At 40.6% G+C, this 13,346-nt stretch overlaps 1 protein-coding gene across 5 annotated transcripts in view; it reads left to right on the top strand.

The window, feature by feature from the left end:
- Window positions 1-13,346, top strand: part of MCU (mitochondrial calcium uniporter) — a 91,942-nt gene that overhangs the window by 72,215 nt on the left and 6,381 nt on the right. For all 5 annotated transcript variants that reach the window (XM_075758990.1, XM_075758987.1, XM_075758986.1 and 2 more), the window contains 3 exons: window positions 4,595-4,664; window positions 9,539-9,709; window positions 10,623-10,727. In XM_075758990.1, coding sequence (XP_075615105.1) covers window positions 4,595-4,664; window positions 9,539-9,709; window positions 10,623-10,727 — 346 coding nt within the window. The remainder of the gene's footprint in view (window positions 1-4,594; window positions 4,665-9,538; window positions 9,710-10,622; window positions 10,728-13,346) is intronic.

A 13,346-nucleotide genomic window follows, 5' to 3' on the forward strand; every position in this document is an offset into this window, starting at 1 on the left:
GAAGGGGGAACATGCTGGAAAAAAGGAGAGGAATGAGGAATAAAAAGCGTGAGGATCAGCTTTGTAAGCACTGAGGTGGGAAGAGGAGGAGGAGAGGGGCTCCGGGTGCCGGGGCAGAGGCTCCCCTTGCCACCTGCACTCCGGCATGGCACCCTCCATGGGCTGTGGCGTGGATGTTTCCAGAAGGAACCTCAGTGTGGGGAAAGGAGTTGGCAATGAAGGGGTCAGCCGGATCCTGCAAAAAGGGGTGAGGGGAAGCTGTGTAATTTCTCTCTGTTTCTTGCTATTACCTACTTTAATTGGCAGTAAATCAACTTTCCCTTAGTTAAGTCTGTTCTGCCAGTGCTGGTGAATGGTGAGAGATCTCCCTGCCTCTATCCTGACCTTTCTATCTTGTGTCCTCCCATCCTGCTGAGGAGAGGAGTGAGAGAGCAGCTGGCCGCAGTCGATCCACCACAGTTATATGTACTTAAATCCCATAGGAGCTTATGTGCTGGTGCAAAAATATTAACTGTTTTGATAAGTTACACGTTGCAGAGGTTGGACAGCAGATTTCTAGTCAGAATATGGTTTGGGAAAGATTGATAAATGGAGTTCTTCACTTCTGAGGTGGGTGGTTTGGGTTACTTGTGATCGCTTGGGGAAGCTCGCAGCAATTTTTGTCACTGAGATCATGGCCAGGAGGTTTTAGGATTAACCACTGTTAGAGCCAGGAAAGATATTCAGTTTAACGCAGTGAAAGTCAGGATAGAGAGGAAAACAGCTGTTGCCTGTTGGAAAAGGTGAGCTGCTTCATGTCTGACTTAAAGCAGTCTTGTTTAAAGGAAGCCCTTCATAAATTGTAAAATGATGTTGCAGCTGGCACTTGTAAACATTTCTCTTAAAGATTTCACTCATAGTAAGAAATTTTTACACAGGGAATACTGTTTTTCACAAAAGCTTTGCAGCTTTTGCTGCAATGGTACTCCAGGTAATGAGTTAGCAGCATGTTTTGTGTTCTAGATTAAGATACCTTTTCCATGCTTGGGGTGGTTTTTTCCTGGACAACTTCTTTTCTGATTTTAATTAGAGTTTGGAGACTTGGTACCCCAAAGTTGTTGTTATTCTAGCATTAATAATTGCATAAAATGCAGAACATGAGCTCTGGCAGGTTGCTCCCTCTTTTCCCACCAGAGAGCACTTACTGGTAGCTAAAAGGTGGTTTTTGTTTCCAGTAGGACTTTGATTAACTTTGTCACCCATGTAGAGTCGAGATCACTACACTAGGACCTATAGAAATGCTGTTATTTTTACCTTTGGATTGTCCAATATAGACCTTGATAAGGCGGGAGGAAGCGTTAGCTTTAGATAAAGGACTGGGATTTTTTTTTTTTTTCCTCTTGCTCCCTTAATCATTCTGGGAGTGAAGCTGCTGCGTAACCCTGAGCCTCTTAACATGCATCTTACTGCAGATAAGACAGGAAACAAAGGATTGAAGGATGCGAAAAGTGAATTCCCGCATCTGTTCTGTTGAAACCCAGAAAGTTATTCTGGTGCTTAAAGCTTCTGATTTCAGTGGTCTGGCTTTGGTGCTTTTCACACTCCAAATATCGCTTATTTTGGGAAGTGGTGGACAAGTCTGTCTCGACTGAAACCTGGATATTGTTATTCAGCACTCCGTGGCCGAAGTGGTGAGCTGTCGGCTGTCTGCAGGCAAACGATCGTGAGATCTGGTCAGCAAAGCTTAAAACAAGTTCCTCTCGTCCACCCCACATTGCTTCAGTCCTGAGCTTCAGCCTTCTGACACGTTTCTACATAAAGCTGTTGAATTGCAGACATTGGATAAAGGGTTCAGACATTTCTCTCCATCTCAATTTTAAAACAACATTCACCCTTCAAGAATAAAAATGATTGATGATTCCTTAAGCTCTTGCTAACCTTGGATGGCAGAAGATGGCATTTAGGTCTCTCACTTTGAGTTCATTTGTTCCTTTTTTTTTTCTTTTTCTAACCAGTAGAGACTGTTCTCTTAACTACGAAATTTCTAACAGCAGCATGTATCGCAAGGCACAGTTCAGAACTGCAGGAGTGACAGACACGTACGGTTTAATCTTCCTGTAAAAAGTAATGGCAGCATACTGCTGTGGGGTTAACAAAACAGAGTTCGTTCAGACCTGTATCAGGGTGAAAGAATTGTCAAAGAGGTTAAATCTGGGGATGCCTCAGCTTTTTGATGAGTTACCTAACATGTCCTGTTTTTCAACCCGTTTGCCCTTTTCCTGTTTTCTTGCCTGTATTGTATGAGAGCGGGAGTCTTTTGGAGCTAGCTTATACCTGTCAAATACTCATGTCCTTAAGGTCATGTCTTTGCAGATGCTAGCTGATAAAATTGTTCAGTTGTATAGTTATTTTGCAATGGGATAATGCTGGGTTTAGTGGGTTTTAGGATTTTTTTTGAAAACTGTTACTAAATTTTTGGGCTTCTGTGCAAATTTGCTTAGAAAGGCGGGTTCTTGGTGTGCAGTGTTTCAAAAACCGATGATTAATGCCATGTAAAGGGGAAGAGTAAAGCAGTGAAAAGCATGTATATGAAAGTGCCAGCTCTGCCATGGGATCGGGTAAAATAAGTATATAAACAGTTCTTTGTGGTAGTGCTCTCTGACAGGAGGTTTTGTGTCTTGCTCTATAAATTCTGCTACTTAGTATTTCTAGAAGGATTAAAATTGATCAGATCCAATAGTAAGTTGCTGGTTTCAAATGGGAACAGGTCTTTTTTTAAACTTCATATAGAGGCTTCCCCTCCTTAGGTAAAATTTGTTTCTGAAAACTGATTTATGTGTGGTGTGGCATCTGATCATTGAAATTTCTGACTTTTTTTCATAATATAATAGTGATGCTAAACCAGCAGAACTGGATTTGTCCAGGATGTGAGGCTGTATCTGTGTTTTGCTTGGGTATTTTTGAGTTTTAAACCTGTGTTTCTTTGGGGGGGGGGGGGCGGGGGGGGGCAGGGTGTCCTGGTTACTCAGCAGTAGCACATGGGTGTTTGTCAGTCCAGAAGACTTGTTGTTTTTCAAATGTAAAAAGGCAAATTTGCCCTTTGGTTCCCAAAACATAGGCTTGGGGTTTTTTTTTCAACATTACTTTTGCCAAAACATGCAACTTCCCACTTAAATTCAGTTATAGCTGTTTAATGCCTGGTTCTCTTTTCCTGTTAGTGGCCTGTTTGACTTGACTGTGGGAAGCTGAAAATGTGATTGCAAGGAGGAAAATTACTTGACTGATTCTCATTGTCAAGACTGAGAAAAAATGGAATGTAAATATAGGGCAAATGAGAGCGAATTTCCAGAGCTGTCAATGCACTGACTACCTTTCAAGAAAGACTACTGTAGTTGAAACTATCCTCTATTTGCATAGCAGGCTTCAGAAGAAAAGTGAAGTAGCAGATAAAGCTATTTTAAGTAGATTACTGAAAGCAACCTCACAAAATATGGAGGTCTGGACAATTTGGCAGAGAAATAATCAACAACTTGGGGTTTGTTTGCAAACTTCTATTAGAAATTTACTTAACCCACGAGCCCTACTTGGGAGATGCCTGTATAGAAATGCAGGTTTGGCAGCTGTATTTTAGAAACCAATGAACAACAACAACAAAAAATGCCAGACCATAGGAATACCCATATTGGACTGCAACTGCTGAAAAATCTGAGTGCTAGTCACGGAAATATATACCACCATAGACAGATGAGAGCTGGTGTCATGCTTTATTCTTTTTTTTAAATTGGGCTTTCTTGTGCTAGAATTGTAATTTCACTGCTGGGGGAGGATTAGTATATAATAGTATAACTCATTCTAGAAGACAGACTTTTAAATTGGTCTGATTCCAGATTTTCACGAACAAGTTAGTCCCTTGCTAAGGTTGTAGAGTACATATGAACCATTCATGAGCTTTTTTCTCTTATTAGGCTCTCTTATTTTTTTTAATAGCTCAATATCACAAATCTTGGTTTTTATCTTGAACAATTTGTTTTTCTGTGAACAGGCATGTTTAATACTTGCATCTTAGAATTTGGTTTCCATCTGTAAGGCAAGAAAAAAAAATTCGTGTGAGCAGAGAAAACAACCTGAGATTGAACTTCTTATTCCATAACTGCCTAATTCTCTCCCGCTGTTAGCTAAAACTTCTTTTTTTAACCTTTAAAGACTGATGTTTTGTGTGATTTCTACTTTCCGCATCTGTGTAGTAATCTAAATTGATTTCTTAAAACAGATTAACTCAATGTGGCTTTAAAAATACACTTTCACATTAAGGGGAAAAAAGAAATCACAGCTGTTCTGTTATACATTCTCACTTTAAACTATGTATGTTGAGAGTGAGGTGTGTGGAGGTGAACTTGGCTGAGGGGGGGAACCCAACCGGGTAGCAGATGGTAAGAGAAGAGGCTGTTCTTGACAGGCGCTCGTGGTTTGTGGTTATCCTGTGGCAGATGGGAGGATGTGCCTAGCACAGGCATTAGGGTAGGTGATGGGGCCACAGGAGGTGGCACTGGGGTGTGATTCTGCCAGACGAGCGGCACTCAACGTTTGTCCTTTTTGCTGTGCTTGTATTTTCTAGGTGCATCAGAGGCTTTCTCCTTGGCAGAGTGTGAGAGTGGTCTATTGCAGTACAGTAGTGCCCTCTGATGGTGAGTATTCACATGGAGAAACTCCTGGCTCGCTTCTGGCTTCACTGACTGAAATCGAGTTTCCTGACCGCTTTTCTAGTTGAGGGTTTTGTGGCTAGGAGGTAATCCAGTTTTGAACTAAGGAAGTGACAGATAACAAAGTCAAGAAGAATTAAGGAAGTGGTCAACTTCTCTAGTAACTGTCCTTACAAAACCAGACAGGCTTTGTAAAGAAACCTGTAATTGCATGCAAACATCCCAGGTTTTTTGCCAGACTCTTTCCTGATGTAGCTGTGAGGTCTGTGTGATACCTACCTTTCAAGGTACTGTGTGCCCTCTTAACTTTATTTATGTAATGAAAGTGAGCAAATAGTTGGTATGAGCTGTAGTCAAAAGCACTGTTTGCTGCAGCGAATAAGTTGTGAAGCCGAGGCAATTTTGCCCTTTTACTTAAAGACATTAAGCTTTTTTGATAAGGTTGTCATAACATAAAGCAAAAGAATGTAGTGGTGGAACTTTAAAAATCTCAGTATGGTAGAACGCAAAGAGGAAACCAGCAGCTTTGCGATCGCTGCCTGCTTAACATCTGCATGCTGTGTGCTTTGACTGGAGCGCTTTGACCGACACAACCGGTTAGTGGATCCTCTCCCCATTAAGGCTTGTTAATAAAGCCTGAAACCTAATAAAGTAAAGAGTTCTGGCACAATTGCTTCCACTGCCAGGATAGTGAGCGTCTGCAGACACAAAGAGAACGTGACTGCTGTGGAGAACTCAAAAACTTGAAGGCTTAAATAGATAGAAGTGTAGAGGACACGTGTAAGGTTGAGAGGCTAATGTAAGTGTGTAGCTACTTGCCTGATTTGATTTTACCTCTCCTCATGTTGTGTTTGAATATTTCTCTTGTAAAGGTGACATTATTGCAAGAAATAACAAGTACTAAATGTTCAATGCTAATTTCTTTGAACATACCCTTTTTTTACTGTACTTTGTTTGGCCAAATGTGTTGTTTAAGTTGTTCTTATGCAAGAACAGAAATTTTCAAAGAATACTAATGACCTGTTACTGATGCACATATGGCTGAGTCAAAACTTTGTGGTGCTTGGATGGCATTCATACCTCAAAGCAGCATCTTGCTTAATATAGCATGTAAAGCTTTTAAAATCATCCATGGTCTTATTTAGCAGCACCCCCAGCCAGACTGTAGATGTCTGTAAGTGAAATACACTTGTTTGCAATTACTTTCTTTTGCTTGTCCCATGTGTTCAAATACTGGCTTAAAATTTAATCGGTGAAGATGAGCCAAAACGTTAGTTCTATAATTAGTGAAATGCCCAAATGCTTTGTCCGCTGGTAAGTTGTAGTTACCTTCATGCAGGGAATCCACAGGGCTGTTGGAGCAGAGGGGAGAGCAAGGCAGACAGCCGTATCACAGTGTCTTGTTAATAACTTTTACTGGAGCTGTCTGTTGCTGTCTGTTAGGTTTGTGTTATTGACATGTCCTTCAGATCTTTTCTTTTTTATTTACCTCTGAGCTTTTCCCTTGCCAATGCAGTAAAAATCTGACCAGACGTTACTGGTGTGGGATGTGATGAGAGGATCAAACTGGAATTATGAACTTTCCCCACCAGTGAATTAGGCTAGAAAACTACTTTTACAAGCTTTTTGTAAGGAAAACATAAACCAGCTGTAACTCCAGACTTACTGAGCCTGTTCTAAAGAAATAATTTGGTCTTTAACACTTCACCTAAGCTGGAAATCCTTGAGAAAGGTTTTTCTGTGTGCTACCGATGCTGATGAGTCTTGGTGCGGTCTGACCTATTGCATTTATCACTGTGGTCTCCGTCTGGTCTGCGGAGGGTTAAAATGCTGCAGGGCTGGTGCTGGTAGGCACTTCCTCCAAAGCTGGCAGTCCTGGAGCTGCAGTTGTTGTGTTGAACCAATGGGGATACACCGAAAAGCATTGGTGCAAGTGTTGTTATCTGTTCTGCTCTACAATTAAGTGGCTTGCTGCCTGTATGATCAAGGTAGCGTTTTAAAGAACAAATGTTTTTCATGTCTTGTGGTTATGTAAGCAGTGCATAAGTTAACGTTGTATGTTCTGCTCACAGAACAAATGAGTTCAATACTTAAGTGGCTATTTTAAGCTTCTGAATGTGTTGATCATTCCTTCTGAGCCTGTTATCAGAAACGTAGCTAATGCTGATCTATTTCTTACCAGTCTCTTGCTCAAATACTTGAGTGAAAGAGTGTAAGAATCTGAGAGCTGGTGTCATAATAGCTGCTGATAAGGAGCTTGAAATTCTGTCTAACTGTCCAAGTAAATTGGCAGTTTGCTTTATTTTTTTTTGGTAAATATCTTACTCTTGTCTCTGAGTTTTAAGCTTTGAAACACTAAAGCTACTAAAAACTTGTCAAGTGTCTGAGTCTTGAGAATAGGCATTTATAGGCTTCCAAATACTGGGGATACTCTTGGGATGCTTTAGTTAATTTAGATGTCCGTGCTTGGTCACTTTCACCATCTTTAAAGATGATGTGAGGACCTCTTTGTCATCACTGGATAGCAATCCCCTGGAAGAGGGAAAAATCCTATCATAGAATACCTGGTTGGAAGGGACCTCAAGGATCATCTGGTCCAACCTTTCTCGGTAAAACAAGATGGCCCAGCAGCCCGTCCAGCTGTACCTTAAAATTGTCCAATGTTGGGGAATTCAGCACTTCCTAGGGAGATTATTCCAATGGCTGATTGTTCTCATTGTGAGAAGGTTTCCTCTTGTGTCCAGTCAGAACCTCCCCAGGAGTAACTTGCACCCATTACCCCTCATCTTTTCCATGGACTCCTTGTAAAAAGGGAGTCTCCATCTTCTTTGTAGCCACCCTTTAAGTACTGTAACATGGTGAATGAGATCTCCCCTAAGCCTTCTTTTCTCAAAGCTGAACAAACCCAGTTCTCTCAGCCTTTCCTCATATGGCAGACTTCCCAGTCCTTGGACCATCTTCATGGTCCTTCTCTGGACCCTCTCTAGCCTGTCCACATCTTTTTTTGTACAGCAGGTACCAAAACTGAACACAATATTGCAGGTGTGGCCTGCCAAGTGTGGAGTAGAGTAGGATAATGACTTCTTTATCTCTGGTGATGCCCTCATTGATGCAACCCAGCATCCTGTTGGCTTGCTTTGCTGCAGCAGCACACTGTTCACTCACATCGAACTTCTTGTCCACCAGGACCCCCAGGTCCCTTTCCACAGAGCTTGTCTCCTGGATTATGTTTCCCGAGGTGCACGACCTTACACTTGTCCTTGTGGAACTTCATAGTGTTCTTGTTAGCGCACTCTTCCAGCCTATCCAGGTCTACTGCTCCCCCCACTTCAGCTGAGCGGGTTACTTTGTCATAGAAAGAAAAACATCTTTGTATGCTTGCTTTAATTCACGAAGGCATGTGACGCTAAACTCAAAAGCCCAAGAGAACTCTTCTGGCTTTGTAGAAGTGTACTTGGCGCATCCTTTCTCAGCATCCATGAGCCTCCCTTTTCCGAAAGGCATTGTCCTAATATGCAAGTGATCCTGTGATAAACAGGCAGTAAATAACTGAAATGAGAGGTATAAAGGCTGTTGGTGGCAAAAATTTCTGAACAGTGGCATGCTGAGAAATGGTTTCCTTTGGTAGGTAAAATGATGTCATTTTCTTCTATTTCTACTTGTGTTGACCTCTTTGACCAACTAGTTTTGATGTTAGCTGCTTAAGTTGACTTGGCATATCAATACATGAGCTAGATGAGTTTAAGTAGACAGTGTGGTTCACGTAGTTGGCCAAAGCTACAACAGGTGGCAATACTAAGCCAGATGCAGTGTGGGTGGGTGTGACTGCACAATCCTTGAGACATGGCAAGTGCTCCGTGCAATAAAAAAGACCTTAGGTTTTTACATAAGAAAAAATACGTAGCAATGTAAAGTGAATCATTTTTAGGTGTGCTGCTATATCTTAGCAACTGCTGCACTGGGGGAAAATTTCAACTTTGTGACTCAGTAGAGGCCTTAAGGAATATGAACTCTTAAATTTTTTTTCTATGTATGGATATCCTGAAGCACACACAGTGGGCTGTCTTTCTGGCAGTAAAATAATATCTAGCTTACAGTTCATACAGGTCAGTACCATAAATTTTAGAAAGGTGTACTGAAATCCTTAAGAATGCTTTTGAGAAAGCTCCTGACAGCACTAAAGAGACGAAAAATGTTGTTTTATCTACACCTAAGTAGTAATGTCTGTTTTCTGAAGTATAAAGTGTATTGATTCCATGAATTTTAGATGAAATGACCTTGAAACTTAAATTCAAAGTGCTGTTCCTATAACCTCATACTCCTAACTGGTCTCTTAAATATGTGTTGTGTTAGGACAGAGAGGAGGAAACCAGAACTGAACAAGAATATAAAGGTTTGAAGTAGGTCTTTCCTCGTTGTTTCCTAATATATGCAGTCTGCCTTTGTCTTCTGGGCTATAAATCCTGATAAATTGCACAGTGTTTTGTCTTCTGCAGTCCAAAATATTTTGGTTCTCAAAAAAGAATCAAAACATACTGTGCTGTCATGTTGTAGCTTTTAGATACCGTGTTGCCTTTAGTGTAAACAGGATTGTGCTTGGAGTAAATACCACTTTTCCACAAAGTACAGAAACTTTAGCAGATACTGCCAAATTAATGGGAGTGAAAACCTCTGGCATCCCTCTGGTTTTTGTTGATGGACACATCTCTTGATAAAAGATGAACTAAAAAATTTAAATTCTGTTTCGTGTTCTGCTCGTAACTGTGTTTGCCTTTTTCTCCATGGGATAAATACAGAACTATTATGAGAAGAGCCATTAATTTTTAATGCTAAACTTGGTTTTTTTGTTGTCTTTGTAGAAGTGACAGTGGTTTACCAAAACGGGTTACCTGTGATTTCTGTGAATCTTCCATCCCGGCGTGAACGTTGCCAGTTCACGCTTAAACCTATCTCGGACTCTGTTGGTGTGTTCTTACAACAGCTGCAAGCAGAGGACCGAGGAATTGATCGGGTTGCAATCTACTCAGCAGGTACTGGTGTTTACAAACTAATTGATTTACTTGCCAGCTATTTTGCTTTTTAAGTACAAGTTTGTTACGGTGTGACTTCTTTGACATTCCTGAAAAAGCAGGAGGTAGAAATGCTATTCCTAGAGTAAGAGTATTGTTAGCTATCCCTGGGTAGTCAGGTCTGCCAAGGAAATCTGATTGTATGGTGGAGGAGGAGGAAAGCTTATAGGCATGAGTCCTAACGAGGATGTTTTGTGTGAATTTCCTACTACTTAGTAGGAAAGATGCAAGCTAGGTAACCCACGTAGAGGTTCTTATTGATTTGTAAGGAGCTGGGTGTAGAAGGTGGTACAGGGGAAAGAAATGCTGTCTTGCTTTGCTGTGAAAACTCAGTCATGTTTCACTTAATGTCTTATGCCACTGTTTTGTTCAATTGCTACGTGTGTGCCAGCCACCAAAGCTCCAAAATGTTGCTAGGGTGTCTGATGAAAATGCCAGCAAAGCGGGTATTTCCTTAAAAGCCTTGGCGTGGGAGGGAGGTGTTTGCTAGGTAAGTGATGTCAAAGCTCTCCAAAACTAGAGACTGAAACAATTTCTAATGATGATAGGGAAAGATGAAGGTCACTTAAGTGGATTGTATTGCAAAACACAGTAAAACAGTCAAAGTGTGTGAGATGAAGGGAACTGCTTTTTATAAGATGACCCCCAAATACCACAAATCTAGAAAAACAGCTGTGTATGTAGCTTAGCTAGTATTTGCCATGTAAGGTCTTGCTCTGTGTGTGCATGTATATGCACACACAAAGAGTCTGTGGGGTAAATGTGAAAGTCCCAACAACTGGGTTTGGGATGGCGTTACAACTTGCTTAGTCCACAGCACCTTTAGGTACTCTGTTTCTACTGTTTAATGACTTGTCTGTGTTTGCCCTCACAGATGGCACACGTGTCGCCTCTTCCACAGGCATAGATTTGCTTCTGCTGGATGACTTCAAGCTGATCATTAATGATGTCACATACCATGTTAGACCACCAAAGAGAGGTAAACCAGCCTGGTTCTGATAAACATCAGATATAAATTTCAGTATTCAGTTCCCTGTTTAATTGCTGCATGCTTTATTAACTTGTTCAAGAACACGAAGTGTTATTTCTAAAAGAAATCTTGCAGTTTCTAATCCTGCTCTTGTAGTCTAATTTAGTGATATCCAAGTAATCAGAGTAGTCAGTGATGAAAAACAAATATTCATTCTGCTCAAAGTCAGTACCCCCATAACAGGAATAGATGAAGAAATGTAACTTCTTTTAATTTCTCAATTTTTCTGAATTTTCTTCTAATTGTGAAAAGTAATTTAATTTCACTCATTCTGAAGCAGTACAATACAAAATAGGAATTAGGTTGAAACTTATATTATCTGATTTGGAAGAATAAATTGTTCCCTCACCTGACAGTTAACATTGTTTCCTTTTAAGTGTGCTACTTTGAATATTGCAAATAAAGCTTGAAACCTTGTTAGCTAACAGTGAAATAAATGAAACAGTGCTCTTACAAGGTTACATTAATATGAGTCAAATAGGATGGGAAACCAACCAATCAACAAGAAAATCCTTTTAAGTAATGGGCTTTGGATATGAAACTGTGATGGAACTGTTAATGTTCCTTTTACCATCTTGAGCAGCCTGAGCAAGACCACATGCTAAAGGAAGTTGATCTATCAAAAATGAGGAGACTGACCCTATCTTTTGGGTCTGAGACTAGGAAGATCTGCTGATACATGCCATCTTCCTTTGTAGATGTGGTTAGCTTCCAAGGACCTTTTTGAAAGGAAAATAATAAAAATGGATTCTAGCATTTTATTGTTTGCAATATAAAAATACCAATTAAAAAAGAAACTTCTGACTCCGGGGCACTGTGTGCAGCCACTTTTCCTTAGGATGCGGAGACTCTGGAACTTGGGAGTGCAGCATTGGTGAGATGCCATTTCTTCCCTATCCGTAGGTTAGACTGACCTCCACTAGAGATATTTTTTTCCGATCTCCTTAAGCACCTCAACAGGAAACTCTCCAGACTGGATATCTAAACCACTGGATATCACACACACACAAAGAAGTTGCTCTCTGCTGTCTCACCCCACTGCTCTGTGTCTTGAAGGTGGTGTTTTCACACACTTAAAGGCATTGTAAGGCAGAGGAGCGGAGTGAGGATTTTAATGACATATCTCTTCAACTGTTAGCCCCTGAGAGCAGGTGATGGTATCAAGCCTAGCTGGTCTAGTCTGTAAAATTTCTACTACAACTAAATGAGAATGCAAACACGGTGTCTGTTTCTGCACTGGAGAAATTGCTGTCCCAAGGTAAGGCGATTCATACATCCCACTTACCTAACGATTGAGAGAGCAAAGTCTGTGTCGGTGAGTCGGTGTGGTTTTGGTTAGCCTGCTTGTATGATATACCCATTGTGCACTGATAGGTGAGCTCTGGGATCACCTAGGTTACGTGAAATTGCTGCCTCTGATTCATTTGCCAAAGAGATTTCTATAGTTAGCTTTCATTAAAATGAATGTGACTGTAAATAGGCACCAAGATTAGTTCTGTTAAACTGTTCAGCTATTGCTTTTCCATTTTTACAAAATCACCCTGTGTGTTTTGAAATGGAAATGCCAGAACACTAATCTTAAATACTAAGTTTTGATGGTCACTTCAGTAGGAACACAACTATTTTATTTTTTCCCCTTTGGGGGGGGACACGGGACAGGAGCCCTTTAGCTGGGAGGGGCATGCGGTGTGCTTTGTGTGCCTTGGCACAAACAACTGAGTCACTTCTTTGCCTCGAGCTGCTAGTGTTAAAACTTAAGCCGTCCATAGCTTTTTGCACATTGGTAAAATAACATTTTGAGAAGATATAACCTAAGGTACAAGCCAAAGATGATACAAAGATTAATTTTTAAAATAAATATTTCTTGGTTGATGTCAAGTTCACTTGCTTTAATTTGAAACTTGTTTTTTTCTATATGGAGTGTGTAGTATAATACCATGAGCCACAACTTTTACAAATTGATTTCCTTTAGGAATCCTTTTTGTGTTGAAATGCGGGGATAAAGGCAATTTCAGTTAGTGACCCTGTTACTGCCTCTATACTGTGAGGAAGAATTTCATTGCCCTGTAGGCAGCACAGCAGGGGGTTGCCCACAGAGTGTTGGGAAACAATTCCTGGCATTGGCACTCAAAATAATTATCATCAGACTTGTGTGTTCTGGGGCCACTAACCCAAGATCTTCAGCTGCCGTCATCAACAACTATGGTTGCTGATGGTCTGTAGTCTGAATTCTGGCTGTTTCTTGACAGCTGGTGTGATGGATCATCCTAGTTTAGTTGCTCATTTGTCTTTAAGTCTTGTATATAAATATGGATCAGAAGTAGCTGTTGATATCTGGCAAGCTAATAGCATGCATCTCTTTTTCCTTGTTCTTATCAAATTTTAGGAATATCCAATAATAAAGCCTGGTTTTCTTTTGAAGAAATTGCATTGTCTTTGGGAGCTGGAGCTCTTCCAAAGGCTTCTTTGTTGAGAAGATAGTTTCATGCATTTCCTGTGCAGACTAATAGCAGTTTCTGAAGAGTATATAAGAAGTTCTGTGGATAAATGCCTATAAAGCAGTCTCTT

This window comes from Balearica regulorum, chromosome 7 (genome assembly GCF_011004875.1).
Source record: "Balearica regulorum gibbericeps isolate bBalReg1 chromosome 7, bBalReg1.pri, whole genome shotgun sequence".
NCBI lineage: Eukaryota > Metazoa > Chordata > Aves > Gruiformes > Gruidae > Balearica > Balearica regulorum.